The sequence below is a fragment of the Carassius gibelio genome, chromosome B5 (assembly GCF_023724105.1).
Source record: "Carassius gibelio isolate Cgi1373 ecotype wild population from Czech Republic chromosome B5, carGib1.2-hapl.c, whole genome shotgun sequence".
Classification (NCBI taxonomy): Eukaryota; Metazoa; Chordata; class Actinopteri; order Cypriniformes; family Cyprinidae; genus Carassius; species Carassius gibelio.
Window position 1 is genome coordinate 9,615,877 of NC_068400.1, and position 15,887 is coordinate 9,631,763.

At 34.7% G+C, this 15,887-nt stretch overlaps 1 protein-coding gene across 5 annotated transcripts in view; it reads left to right on the top strand.

Annotated features, from left to right (window-relative positions):
- Nucleotides 1-15,887, top strand: part of LOC127957805 (myotubularin-related protein 4) — an 85,502-nt gene that overhangs the window by 28,708 nt on the left and 40,907 nt on the right. For all 5 annotated transcript variants that reach the window (XM_052556482.1, XM_052556483.1, XM_052556485.1 and 2 more), the window contains 2 exons: nt 9,615-9,704; nt 14,401-14,517. In XM_052556482.1, coding sequence (XP_052412442.1) covers nt 9,615-9,704; nt 14,401-14,517 — 207 coding nt within the window. The remainder of the gene's footprint in view (nt 1-9,614; nt 9,705-14,400; nt 14,518-15,887) is intronic.

A 15,887-nucleotide genomic window follows, 5' to 3' on the forward strand; every position in this document is an offset into this window, starting at 1 on the left:
AATATTTAATCTTCTCTTCCTGTAAAAAGGAGTAACTCTTCCCGTAAACTGAGTTTTTTTAGTGTTTTATTTTTTACTCTCAACCTCATAGCCAGCCCCCATACCCCCCCCCCCCCCCTCTTTTTTTGGGACTCAAGACGACCCTTTGGGATTTACTTTTTACCAACCATATTTGATAATGCTCAAAAATATAAAAAATTATAGACACTGCCTTGAATTTTTTTTTTTACCAAGCTTTTTTTTTATATTTGATATGAAAATGCATGAAATGAGTCCTGGAGCAATCTAGAAAAGTAATGGATTGAAAGTCACATGTCTCACGAGTTTCTATGTCAAATGGGCTGATTTGCACTCAAACAGATGGTAATCATGCAGATACATTCACATTCAATATAAAACACACTCTCACATATATAAAAACTGTTGAAAAATAAAAGAATAAAAGGAAAAGGCCCGCCTCCATCAGCTGACAGGTGCATCAGAGCGCGTCACGATGGAGCGCCAAAATTCAAATAAACTATCTTTCGCCTATCTTTCATTCATTATTTTTTTTGCACATTCTGTTTGTGACACTGTACACTGCAAAACCATGCTGTTTTTTTACTACCAAGACGCAGTTTCCGACCGTGAGTTTTTCCATAACCAGTCCCTCCAGAAAAACGCAGATAATTTTTGTGATTGTTGCGGGCAAAAATCCTTGATTTTGCGGCAGGTTTTCTTAAAAAATGCGATGGAATATGCGTGATATTTTTGCAATCTTATGCGATGAAATTGCTGGAACTTGCAAAAACTGCGGTTTGATGAAAAAGAGAAAAAAAGGTGACCCCCCCCCAGACCCTTTCAGACCTTAATTAACACATGGCTCAAACTTCCAAAACATTGAGTCAAACAAGTTCTCTAGCTTTACAAAAGGAATATTCAACAACTTCTGTAAAAATGAATACAAATAATATATACACACAAATATACAAATGCTGTTTTACAGGAATTGCAAAGTGCAATCTCTTACTGCAACGTAAACTATTTTACATACTATTAATATACTTAACTGTATAACTGTAAGGTTTTGGTACTATTCTGTAACAAAAAAATCTTACAATACAAAATACAATCTTACAACTGTAGAGGTGCATCAACTTCTGAATGAACTACAACAGTCCACTGTGAAAATGAAAGCTAACTGCGTAGCCTCTAACACTGGCCTATCGTTCGTCATCCTCATCCTCATCCCTCTCTCAAAATAATTTGCCCCCACTGTCATGTAACACACCGAGTAACTGCTTCGCGTGGTCTTTTGCGCTTATTTTTGTTGGCAGATGAGAATGATTTGCCTCCTTAACCCTGGTTTCACCGCGGGCTTCGCAGATGATGTTCACGTCGCACAATTACATCACTTCATAAGGTTCCCATTGGGAAATAATGGCGATTTACTTGTGTGAAGTAAACGCAACATTTTTCAACTTTCTGCTAAGATATAGGTGACTTTTTTTTGCAACAAAATTTATTATTATTATGAAATCATGCTACCTCCGCATATTTTGTTTCCTGAAATCGGCAATTTATGCGGCGAAAGTGCGGCGTATTTGAAAAAATGCGACCCCCGCATAAATATGCGGCCCTTGGCTGATTATGCATTAAATCAAGCGATCGCATAATCGCGTTTTTCTGGAGGGACTGAATAACGGACACAAACAGTTCTGTCTCTGAAGAACTGAAACGTAACCAAAGGAATTATGATCCATATTACAACGTTATTGCTTCGTTGGATTAAACGTGCTGCATGAGATGTCGTTCAGTGGACCCTTACCTTTCTAACTAAACCGGGATTTACAGCTGTGGATGTGTTTATGACTCGTTATTACGACGGATCTGGTATGTACAGCGTCTCTAAAATGTATCACTGATTATTTTTGTACCCATTTATGCTATGATTTAATTTGAGAATTTATTAAAACCGAAATAGGGATGGGTACCGAAACCCGGTATTAGCAAACAAGCAAGCGCAGGTTTGGGGGTTCGATTCCCCGGGAACACATGATATGTAAAAATTGATAGCCTGAATGCACTGTAAGTCGCTTTGGATAAAAGCGTCTGCTAAATGCATAAATTTAATGTGCGATCACATTAAGACGTTTGTCTGTGAGATCTGCGAGATCTCTCAATGCGCGCCGCGGAGGCTGTCTTTCAGTCACACACACACACACACACACACCACAATGAGCACGGCGCACGCACAGACATAACAGTATGAAAACTCCTGCTTAATAACATAGTGACGATGGCGAAGAGATTTTCTTAATAATGTTATCGTGCACATTTTATCTTACCAAACATTTCTAATTTGCGATATTAAGATGTTTGTCTGTGAAATCTGCGAGATCTCTCATGTCTTTCAGTCACACACACACACACACACACACACACTACAAGAACGAGCACGGTGCACACACATGCATATGGGTCCGTTCACATATCGCGTATTTTGCACGCTCAAGTTCGTTATTTCAAATGTAGGCGCGCGGTATGCGCTCTCATAATGAAAGCGACGCGGTCTGCGCCACATCGAGTTAAAAACATCTCAATTTCTCAGAATGCCGCAAGCGCACCGCGGGTCATGTAACTTCCTCATCTTTTCTGTATCAACGTTGAAACCTCAGCCAACATGAAGGAACAGCTGATAGCTGTATGTGGATTTTTAAATTAATTTAGTAGCAGTGCTACTGCAAGCAGTTTTTATTGCTGCAAATCTATTTATCCATTGCTGAAATTTCTGCGTCTTCATGGAGAGAGCAGGTCATGGTTCCTTAGCATCGGCAGATTCCTCAGGAGCGCAAGTGCCCGAAGGCTTTGGAAAAAAAAAAAAAAAAAAAAGCTGCGTGCCTAGCGTTTTCCACGCGTTTTCATCAACTAAATTTTACACCTTTATAATGACATCATTTTTATAACCGTTTTGGTCACATTTTGGTCAGGGAAAAAATTATTTTGATTAATATGCACGAGGGAGAGAGAGCAAGACGGTGAAGGTAATAATAATAAGGGACCTGACGTTTTGCTTAAGTGTTTCTTTCTTTAATTGCTAATGCAACCTTTTCACACCACAGACTGAACCAAATTAAGCATTGCTTGCTTGGTAACTGTTCAACAAAGTATTGATAGTTGTGTAAATATTGTCATACTGACAGCTGTTTGAAGTTTTGGTTGATTGTAATTAGCCTACATATTTTTCTATCAAAGTTATCTGACATTATCAAGATGAATTTGTTCTGACACAGTTTAACTCTGAGTTCTTGTCATATTTTATGACCAATTTTTAAACCACAGCAAATAAACTGTGATGATGTTAGAAATGTTGAAAGTGTCTGGATACATTTTGGTTTGACTGTGTATTTTATTTTACAGTGAAGACTATGCAGTGCTATTTTAAATTAACAAATACAAACTTTGGAAACATTGTGTAAATAGCACAAATAAATAAATAGAACGAACACACAGTAAATATTTAGCCATTTCAGACAGGGCCCACTGTACAACCTGTACCATGGACCCTCTAACCCCAGCTACGGCCCTGGTTTAAGGTGCCAAGACGGAGCAATGCATTGTGTGTACTGTAAGACATAAAACAAGAAGACATGTGGTTTAAAATATAGAAATTAAAATAAAAAGCACATCTGTATGCAATACGGTTTCATTATTGTTCATTATTATCAAGGGTGGCTTACTATAAATAATTTGTGCAACCAAATCATGTTTTTCGCCAGTAACTGAAAAAGTTAGTAGCGCAAGTGCCACCGGTGGAAAAGTTAGTGTAGTTCCCTGCTAGAGCAGGAATGTTTTGTATATTTTTATTATTTTTTAAATTGCATTTTAAATCACAGATTTCAGAAAAATCCCAATCAGCAGTTTTTTTTTCTTTACCATTTTGATATTAACGCACACACAGAGCTGACTCATGGTGGTTCAGTAAATGTCAGCGGGCGTCTCGCTCTGATCTCACACGAGCATCATGACCTCTGTGTCTTCATGAGAACTACCAAAGACTGCTGCTATAGCAACAGGCCACACTCTGCCCCATGGAATTGTGGGAGTGAACCCACGGGAGTTCTGGGAGTGTTGTGTGTCTTTTATACAGCAGCGATTTCAGCAGGAGATTTATTTATCACGCTGAAAGGGAGAATATCGGGTTTCATTAATTCCGATAATGTTGCATTCGGTGTCATATAATTGACATGTATTTTGTCATATATCAGTTTCGTCTTATTAGTCTTTTTTATCATCTTTTCATCAGTTTCATTAATATTCTCTCTCTTTTCTTTATATCCAACACAAGCACACATTTTGACTGAATTAAAAAAAATACTAATAATGCATACCTTATTAAATATGCATAACAATATCACTGTTTGTGTGTTCATGTCAACAGTTTAGGGGTTGATCATTGTTAGGAAGACTTCTTTTCACTATGCAAAATTGTTGAATGTAATGTTATTTTTGGTTGTTATTCTTTATTATTCAAATATTGTTTATTTATACACTCCTCCTTTAAGTGTAATTATGAGTATAGACAGGGCTACATGGCTGTTTAATGTATTTAAGGCATGTATGATATTATTTCAGTCTTTACATGATTGACATATTAAATGCATTTGTGTCCAGTTCAAACTAACTTGGTAACTTTTTTAGTACATGTATCCATTACTGAGTTTCAGCTGGTGTTTCTGCTGATGTTTCCACAGAACCACCTGTTGTTGTGTGCATTGACCTTTGACATTTTGAGCTGACCTTGAGGGTCACTGTGGGATTGGACATGTTTCAAAGACGTGATTGACATGTCGTGTCTGTTTTCTGAGTCTCTGTCTGTGCCAGCCACATATGAGACGTGCTTGAGAAGCAGACGTGCTAAAACTAAAACCATAAAAAAGCTACTTGAAATAAAGTATGCTCTTTTATATTGAAATACTAAAATATATAAGACTAAATAAACAAACAAAAAATAAGCAACTATATAGACACATTTTTAAAAAAAAATATTGTTTGTATTTTATTAAATTGTTTGTCATTTTAACATATGAAAATTCTTAAAACTTAGAGAAAATAAAAATTGTATTTAATTTAAAATATATAAACACTATAGCAATATATAAATGCTAAAACAAATTAAACATTTTAGTTGTGTGTTGTTAAGATTTACCAAAACTGTTATAAAATACAGTAAAATGTTTAATCTGTATAAGACATGTAAATATGGTGCATAAAAAAATATTTATTTTAATTTAATTTTGAACTAATAAAAAAAATTGAAATAAAAATTGCAAGAGCATACATCAAAATTACTGACCGAAATAAAAGTGAAAACAAAATATAAACAAATTTAATCTTATTTAAAATCTTAATGAAAATTATAGTAGTGTGAAAATGTTTTTAGTGTACAAATACTAAAATACTATATAAATAGTATATTTTAGTATATTACTAAATATATATATTTTTTTTGGTATTTATATACTAATAATTTTTCAGGTTTTATCAATTGAATTCAAATTTAATGTTTTTCCACGATTTTATTGTTTAGAAATCATGGAATCGTGATTTTTAATATATAATATTACCAAACTTTAGAATTAGACACTTTGATAATATGCTAAACGCATCTCAGCGAACATGATTAAATGTTCACGTGTGACACGCTCATATCGCTAGGTGTCATTTACACAGAATGCACTTTTGTGTTGACAAAGATGTGACGTAGGCAGTAGAATAGGAAAAACATGCAAGAAGATGGGAGTGAACTTTTAACTCGAGTGCCGCGTTTTTAGACTGCTGTTTTATGCATAAGACGCTGCAAGAGACGCAAGTGCAACATAATATTCTTCTTGTGTTATAACTTCAGACACTTTTTATTTGAATTACCTTGACTTTTTAGATTTTTTTAAAGCATGTTCCTTGTATTATTTCTGAAAGCCTTATATGTATAAGAGACTTTTTGGACAATACGTAGGCTAATTGTAATTCATGCATCTTTTCTGCAAAGATATTTAACATCATGTTGACAATTTCAGGTGTGCTGTGAGAGTTAATAAAGAAAAAGTTACTTCAATCATGTTGTAGTTACATTTTCTAGTTGACTAGTTGAAAATCGAGGAAAATAAATATTAAAAAATTGGTCAAACGAGCGAGTTTTGACACAGATCGTGATGTTAAACCTTCCATTTGTATCAGTCAAACTGTGCCTAGTTCTTCACTCTGGAATATGATGTCCGAACCAGTCCCAGTTTCTTCTGTTGCATGCTGCATGTTTGTCTCCAAAAGCTTTCTCTGTGGGACTGACTCTGGTGTCTCGTCCACTGGTGTGGTTGGTTTCTTCACTCGCATCTGATGCCAGGTGAAGGTCTTTCACCTCGTTCTGTGATGTGAAAAGCAGCTCAAGGTCCCTTCAGATCAATGTTCAATCCACTACGTGACGCCGGTGAACACGTCGCTCTGAGATCAGACGTTTCTGCCGCACTGGAAACTCTGTCCTACAGTGAAAATGTTCTACTCCAAACACACGGCCCAGTGTTTTATAACAATAATCTATTTTCTAATGAGAAGTATTTAAAGAGCCACACTGATGGGAAATCAAAAATTACCTGTATTACAGTGTATAATGTAGCTTTCCATCAGTGTAAACAAGGTGCAAAGTAATTAAACCAAAAAGTACACGATTTATAAAGTTATTGGCTTCTAAAGTAAGGAGTCGACTCTGAATCGCTGAAACGAGTCGTTATAGATTTCAAATCTTTTGCCCATCTCTGTGTACGTCACTAGGAGCACTTTGCATAATAATCTCCGCCTACCGTCTTGGGAGAAACGAACTCTGACCTGCCCCACCCCCCCACACAGATGCTCTGGTTGGTGTGATCGCATCATGTCGAGGAGACCGTGTGTTTTTAATTGTAAAGGATTCACTGCCAAAGAATGAAGATCAGAAGAACCAATGGCTAAAATTCATTTTCACCACAATAACAGAGCAGTGCAACAAATCCCTTTTGTTGTGTTCACAACATTTCACTGATGACTGCTTTTCTAATCTCGGTGAGTACAGCGGGATCAAAGCGTTTGGCCATAAAAGAGGGTTCATTACCAACTTTATTTAGACCAACGAGCATCTCCGAGTCACAACGGGAAGTATGATTATGAAGTTATGTGTCTGTTTTCTCCTGAGCGTCTTATCAGTATGTGTGCTGTCTGTGCTGATCGTCATGTACAAACACGTCATTAAAATGAAGTGTAACTCCTCGAATACTCAACGAAGAGACATGAGAGCGATATCTATAGAAAGCTTGACATGTCTACTTTAAAACTAAACAAGTGCTGCCGAACAGATATTCTGTGATAAAGTAATCCATATGAAAACAATGCGATGTCTGTTTTTCAAGTCTCCCTTCATTATATCTAATGTCACCACGCCCCCGCGCTGAACGCGCTATTCAGATTCAAACTGAAGCGCGCGGCTTAAATACACCCACACAGAAGAAAAAGCAGCGAGACTGTTCAAGTTTTTTATTTTACTGTTTTCTTCGCGGTGAGAGGAATAAGACATAATTCACCCCAAACAGATGCTAAGGCATAGTTTACCGTGGAGGTGTGTGCGGAACAACCAATCAAACCTGACTATGTTAGTTGACCAATCAGAACACAGTATGCTACCGAAAGGTGGGGTTTAAGGAAACTGAATCTTTTGAACAGCTTCGCGCGAACCGTTTGGGGATCTCTGAGAATTGGTCATTTTAAAATTATATTTTGACAAAATGACAATGTTTTTTAACCTTGCATGTATTTTAACCTAATGTACAGGACTTATAAACAGTGATAGGAAGCTTAGAATTTTCATCTTACTAGCTCTTTAAAAACCCATTGAAAACAAAGATGCTGCTTTTCGGGCTTACTGCAGATTTCTACCAAAATAAAAGTGGAAATAAAAACAAGATTAAATATTAGTACTGAATTTGTGCAAATCAAAATCTTATTATATAGTTTTTTTTTTTCAATTCTTAATTTCTTGATTGTAAAATAATGATAGTTTTAATAATTTTATATTTTATATTATAGTCTTGTTGATTTATTTTTGGCCTATAAAATATAAAATAATAGTATTATAATTCTGCAGTTATAATGTAAAATAAAATTTGTGATTTTTTTATTTTATTATTAATGGATTTCCCAGTATTTTTACTATATTAATTTCTTATTTGTAAATTATTTGAATGCACATTATTAATAATAATAATGATAATAGCAATAATAATAATAGTAATAAAATACAAACTATTTTATTTTATAGAAACATCTAAGTTTTTTTTTTTTTATGCTTGTGTGTACAGCACTATAACTCAAACCTGGGATTACTTTTATTTATTTAATTATTTATTTATTTGAAATTCTTGTTTCTATCTGATAAATTGCAATTCTGTTTAGATTTTTCTTCCCCTTCATCGTTCAGTTGAGTTGTATGTCATGAACAGTCACTGTAAATGCTCATAACTCAAAGCAGAGACTGATGTAGACTGTGATGTGTTCTCTGTTGATGTAGTTGTCTGTCGTCTCTTGTTAATTGTTCGTTCGTTTGTCAGTCACGAGTCTCTGGGCTGATTGTAGTTTGTGACTGGAGCAGAACCGTTACGTCACTGACAGCAGATGGGAGACAAACCTTTCCATCATTCATCCGTGTGCATGAGGAAAAAGGCAGGCGTGTTTAAATGACATATAAATTAATAACATAATGCATAAATATTGGGTCAGATAACCACATTTAACTAGAGTTAATACTTTTCAGCATTGATTCAATTTCTAGATACATTTATCTCGCTTCGTCTGCTGTTTTTGATATTTTAGGAACTTGTTACAGTGCATCATGAGATTGTATTTTTTCATTTATTTAGGATTTTAGCTGTGACTTCAGATTTTTCATATAAGATGGTTACATATTTACAGTCTTTCTACTTCAAAATGTAACATTTAATGAACAAAAATATAAAAATAAATAAATAATTTAATATAAAATAAACTAAATAATAATACAAATTACTTGTTTATTTTTATATTTTATTTTAATGTTTGCTTTTAGCTTTTTTAGTTTTATACAATTACATTCTATTACGATGTGTGATTAAATACAATAATATAGAATTTTTGGGATTTGTTTTTTAATCAGTGATTTATTACAGATCGTAGTGTAAACGACTCATAACCTCCAGAATATTTTACATTTAATTTTTCAAGTGGTTTCTGAATGTCAGTGGTATATTTACTCCATACAATTCTTAAATAAATAACATCATCATATATCACTAATAACTAATGATTGTGATAATATAAATAAGCAAAGCTGTAATGGTAATACTTGTCTTTAAAAAAAGAAGAAAAAAAAAGTAAACATGCTTTAGAATTTAGCCAAAGCAGATTTGTTTACAGTTGCCAAGCAACAGAACATTCCAATGTCAGGCACTTTAGAATTCCGCTGACGTGCGGTCAAAGGTCAAACTCAAATACGGCTCGTCCATTCAGAGTTGACAGTTGGAGCAGTGTGTTTTCTGAGCTTGATTTGTGATAGCGTGTGTGTTATGTGTGTGTTTCAGGGTGAGGAGGGGCCGCCCAGTCTGGAGTACATTCAGGCCCGGGATCTGTTCCCCCAGAAAGAGCTGCTCAAAGAAGACGACGCTCTGCAGGTCAGTCTCATTCCTAATGTCCCTGTCATTCTTCGTGAAGAAAGTGGGTTAACACAAACACACACACACACATATGTCTGTCCTCTGCGGTGAAATGAGAGGAAAATCTAATGCAAGGTCTGAAGAGACGGTGGGTTACAGATGTGGAGGTGAAAAGAGTGAAATTCATCAAAAAGACAAAGAAGAGACGTCCAGAGACCAGACACAGGAACAAAGCACCAGAACTTGACATTGACTCTTATTCAGTGACTTTGCACAAACCTAGATATAGCACTTACAGTTGCACCGAGTGATTTTATGCAATAGTAGTTCAATAAACAAGAAGTTAAAATTAAGTCACTTACATTTTAGACAATATTGACTGTTTTTGCTCAATTTCGCTGATGGTAATAGTTTCAATTAAAGCCACTGCAGAACTGTTTTTGAACGAATCACGTGAGTCAATGATTCAGTAACCCGTTCGTAAAGATAGTAGCCGCTTGCCTGGTGTCTGAATGAATCAGGTGTTTGAACGAATCTGTTGCATGAAGAACTAAATGACTCACTCATTCAATCAGTCATTTCACTGACACCAAATACTGGTTTGGTTTCATATTGAAACCTTAAATCATTGCATTTTGCAACATTATTATTTGTATGTTAAAAAATATATTTAAAACATTAATCTTATAAAATAATTTATGCATTCAAAATGTTGCAGTTTAAATGCATTTATAGCAGCTCAGCTTCATCAAACAGTCTGTAAATACATCTAATGCCACTCCAGATGCAGCTTCAGATGACATCTGTTTTGTTATACACGGCAACTCCGTGTATAGGACACAGAGCACTATTTTGAGCATTGTTTAAGTGAGACAACATCTGTAACCTTGTCCAAATTAGGGGGAATTTTAATGTTTAAAATTTTAATATTTTATATTAAAGTTTTATTAAAAAAGTATAGATTTTTGTTTTGTATGCAATTAATTATAGTTTTTGGATGAGATATTCCCTGTTCTTAATAATCATATGCATGCACTGGGATGCAAATGCAAAGATGATTGAATGGCACAGTTTATTTTGTGTTATAACATGTTCACGTCTGTTTAGTGAACCGTGCTGTGAATCTGTGCTCATGAAGTATTTATATTGCATCCTTCTACTTGAGCAGATAGAGGAGCAATGACTCGGCTGTCTTTGCTGAAATACACAAAACATCCTTCTCCACTGGGATCTGAGTCTGATTTTGAATCGTAGTCTTCTGTCTTTGTTTATTGTGTTTTCTGCGCTGTGGGTTTTACACATCTTTGCATGTCGCGCTCGTGCTGCGTTGAGTTCCCTGTCAGACTCTCTCTGTGAAGTTCAGCAGGAGTCGTTCTCCCAGCGCTCACTTGATCTCTCTGAATCCTTGCTGCTTTCGTGCCACGTTGAGTGTCACTTGGTTGGTGTGCAGCTCCATGAAATATGGATGTGGTTTTCCATAGATGCGCATGACAGCCACAGAATGCACTGGCACTCACACACACCATGCTCCTCTCTATAGTGTTTTATTTCTCCCTGCAGTCTACTTATAATGTAAGTCAAGGGTTCTTGCAGAAAAATATCCATAGTTAAGCTTTTCATGATCATTTTATGCAATCTCTTATTTTGCTACTGTACCTTTAAGACATGTGTTTATAAATGACCTCTACTGTGATTGGCTAGTCTTTGCTTACCAAACATATTCATGTTTTGAAATGTAAATATGTGTCAGCATATGTTAATGAGCTCATGGTTGTGATGTCATATCTATGCCAATGAATTCTCTGAACTCTATAATGCAATCGGCAGTATTAATTAATTATACCCTGTTATAGTATTTATCAGTATTTTGATTTTGAGTATTTTGACAGTCTAAACCTCCTAAGGGTTTGAAAGTATTAATAAGCGTTTTAAAGTTGCTGTACATGTAGAGCGTCCCAAATCATTAATTTAGGGGTTGATTTTGGAGAGGATGTTGTCTGTGTAGGCTGTAGCCTCTTGCTCAGATGTCTGTCCTCATCTTCTGCTGTCTTTGTCGTGCTCCGTGTCAGTTCCTGCAGACGAGTGGAGAGACGGTAACGGTAGGAAGTTGATGAGTAAGATCTCATGTGGACCTGCTGCTTTTGGCCTCCACATTCAGACTGATTCATACAGCACTGAGAGTGAGACAGCGTCACCTTCCCTAGATAGGAAGCAGTCAAAGGCCTTAATAATCGGGAGGAGCGTGAGGTTCGTGTCTGGCAGTGTGTGCTCTGACTATACAGCAGAGATGAAGTCGGCATGAAATGCTGCTCACAAACCATTTTGCTTCTGTTATCTACTGTATTTTTGGTCAAATGGAATATTTAATGGGAAAATATTGAGCTGGAGATAAAGAGGGGCTGAAAATAGAAGAGATTCATGATGTCATCCGAAAAGTTTACTACATTTTAATGAAAAAAATATTTTTATTTTTCTTTATTTTTGAATATTGGGCTATGAAGAATTATCTACAAAACCAGAAACACGTTAAAGTAAATAATTGGTTTTGGTTTTATGTTGTTCTTGTTTTATTTAAACCAAATAATGTATGTATTTATATATAGATTTTTTAATAAATTTATTTAAAATGTATATTTTTTATATGTAATATTTAATTAAATATTTTTTCTTTAATATTTCTCTCTCTCTCTCTCTCTCTCTCTCTCTCTATATATATATATATATATATATATATATATACATAAATAATGAAATATGTAAATGTATAAAACAGGGTTATTTTAGCATCAGTGAGATACTATTAGTTTTTTTTCCAGCTTCTATTATATTATTTATTTTTATATTTTCTGTTTTAATTTTAATCAGTTTAACTTTTAGCAATTGTTGTGGTTCTTTTTAGTCATGTCTATATAGTTGTCATTCATTTTTATTTAGTTTTAGTTTTACTACATAAAGATAAACTAAATGAAAGTAAGAAATGTTGCCTTTAAAACCAGCTGAAATAAAATAAGTTTAGTTTTTGTTTTTAATTGCCACTTAAAGGTACAATTTGTAAGATATTTGCAGTAAAATATCCAAAAACCACTAGACTAGTGTTATATATTTTGTCCAGCTGATTACTAACAATATCTCTTATGTTTTCAACTACTTGTAAATCATGAGAAAATTCGTATCTTTACCGAAAATGTATGCTATTTATAATGATCAACAATATTAGTATTATGGGGCATACACGCCAAACGCGGGGGATCGCGTTTCTATACCCGCGCTAGGAGTCTGATCGCGTCTTTGCATTGACTTTGTATTTAATACAATAATTACTCGCGCAAATCGTTGAACTAGTGTTAAATGCATTATTTAAATTTCCGTCTGATTGATGGCCGTCAGCGGTTGGGTAGAAGACGACAAATCCCATCATTCCACGCTCCTTCTTAGCGTCATCAAACCACACGATTGTTATTGTTTTGGTAGTGCGCCCTCTAGTGGCAGGTCCTACAACCTGTACCTTTAAGTCTATTTCAGATAACAAAATTGTTTTATGGTTTTAGTACACATATAATAGTTCTGTTAACTCTTTTCCCAATGCATTTCAATTCTATTTGGTGACACAGAAATCACACATTATGCCTTCAGCAATCCCTGAACGCAGCTTCAGAAAAAGGTGAAAAAGGTGAAAGCTGCCTTGTTTAATCTCTAGTAAGAAGGTCTTCAGGAACTGCTCCAGTGTTTGGAGTTTGAAGAGCATTCGTTTTCTGGTTTCTGGTCCTATTTACAGAGAGCCCATGAGTCAGGACAACCGCACAAACCGCTGGCACAGATGGCATTATGGGTGATGCAGAGCCACAGAAGAAACAGTTTCTCATAGTTCAGACTAAAAAAAGCTGAGAAACCACATTCAAACCACTACAGGCTGAAAGGATGCAGTTATGCTGAGTAAAAACAACCCTCCAGAGAAACTTAAGAAGGAAAACGCTTACATTTTAAAGTATATTGCAAAGAGAAACGTACATTTAGCAGACGCATTTGTCCAGAGTTACTTACAGTAGATGTTTAATAATTCATCAGAGAGCAAGCAATATTTGCACTATGCAATTGTTTATTAGAAAACTAGATTAGGAGCCATAAGGATTGGAACTAGATTAGAATTAGGAATACAATAGTTATATGTGTGACCCTGGAGCACAAAAGCAGTCTCAAGTCTCTGGGGTATATTTGTAGAAATAGACAACAATACATTGTATGGGTCAAAATGATCAATTCTTCTTTTATGCCAAAAATCATTAGGATATTAAATAAAGATCATGTTCCATGAAGATATTTTGTAAATTAACTACTGTAAATATATCAAAACTTAATTTCTGATTAGTAATATGCATTGCTAAGAACTTCATTTGAACAACTTTAAAGATGATTTTCTCAATATTTAGATTTTTTTGCTCTCTCAGTTTCCACATTTTCAAATAAGTGTATCTCAGACAAATATTGTCCTCCGAACAAACCAGACATCAATGGAGAGATTGACACATGACACATCAGTTTCAGTGTGTATTTGACACTAGTTTCTCTCAAATGAAACCGTGTAAAGCTGCTGAAGTGAGTCTCAGCAGCTCTGAAAAATGAAGTTCAATGAAAACAATGCAAGTCGTGCCTCAGTCGTATTAATGTGTTTAGGCACAGTTGAATGGCATGTTTTTGTGTTTTCGTCTCTCTCCAGATCCCGTTCCCTGTCCTGCCGGGCGAGTGGGTGGAGTTCCTGGGCCGTGCAGACGATGCCATCATCGCTGTCTCCAACTACAGGCTTCACATCAAGTTCAAAGACTCCATCATCAATGTAAGAGCACCAACAGCACGAGAGAGTTCAAGTTCAGACTCTGCTCTGATAGCCGTCCAGATGTTGCAGTCTTTTTCTTCCCTGCCGAGGGGCTCGTCTCCTCTCATTCTCATCTCATCATCTACTGTTTCTGCTCTGAAAGGAGAGGCTTTATTAGAGCTCTTAAGAGCGAACTTTGGCCTGGTGGTTATTTTCTGTTTCTTTTTTAAATGGTCTGTTGACGGAGGCACTCTTGACATCACTGATCGATTGACTGTCAAGAGTACCTCCGTCATTACTTATTGAAGTTTAAGTCAGTCATCTAATGTTTATATTTTATTTAGTTACAATATTAGAACTAGAATTTTAGATTAGAACTAGCTTATAATATTTATTATTATTGTTGTTATTACATTTTATAAATACATTTTTATATTTAGTATATTTAATTTCAGCTATACAGACATCTAGTGCATGGTATTGGTATTACAGATTATTTTGTTTTATTTTGAAGAAAATATAATAAGAAATAATTTTAAGGAAATGTTTCTTCAACAGGAAAATAGAGAATACAAATTATTTTTTTTCCCAAGCAAATATAATAAGAACACAATTTTTTGACAATGGAAAATGTTTCTTCAAAAGAGAGAATACAAATATATATATATATATTTTTATCTTTGCAAATATAAAACTAATTTTTAAAAGTGCAAATGTTTCTTTAGGTTGGATGTCGCATCCTTCGATGAAGAAAGTGTTTTCTTTGCTGGAAGGCATAGTTTGCACTGTTCAACGTTGTTTGCAATTTCTTCTTTAAAAAAAAAAAATTTTGCAGCAGTGATTCAATCTGCATCTGAGGAGATTGTAGACAGCTGTTATTTGCGCATGCACCAGCAGGTGGCACACGTGACTCGCGTGAGTCATTAATCAAGCTGTGCTTAATATAGTGTTATTATCCCAAAATACAGATTTATTTAGTTTTAAATGAAACCATTGTAATCCTGAAAGTATTCCCCCTTTTTCTAAAATGTAACTATAATCTGATTACTAAGTTTTTTGGCGTAACTGTAACTGATTACAGTTACTGGATTTTTGTATCCTGATTACGTAACGCCGTTACATGTATTCCGTTACTCCCCAACCCTGAATGTCTGTCACTTTTACAAAATAAAAAAAATTAAACTGAAAATATAAAATAAACCCCAATTTAAAATATTAATACAGCATATAATAGTGTATAAAAAAGTAACACTGCTATTCAATGCTTTGAAATTTTTTTTATATTGAAAATATTTTAAAATAATAAATAATAATTTAAAACTGTAATAATTTATAAATAACAAAATAACATGTATAAAATATAATATAATACAATAATACTTTATTACAAA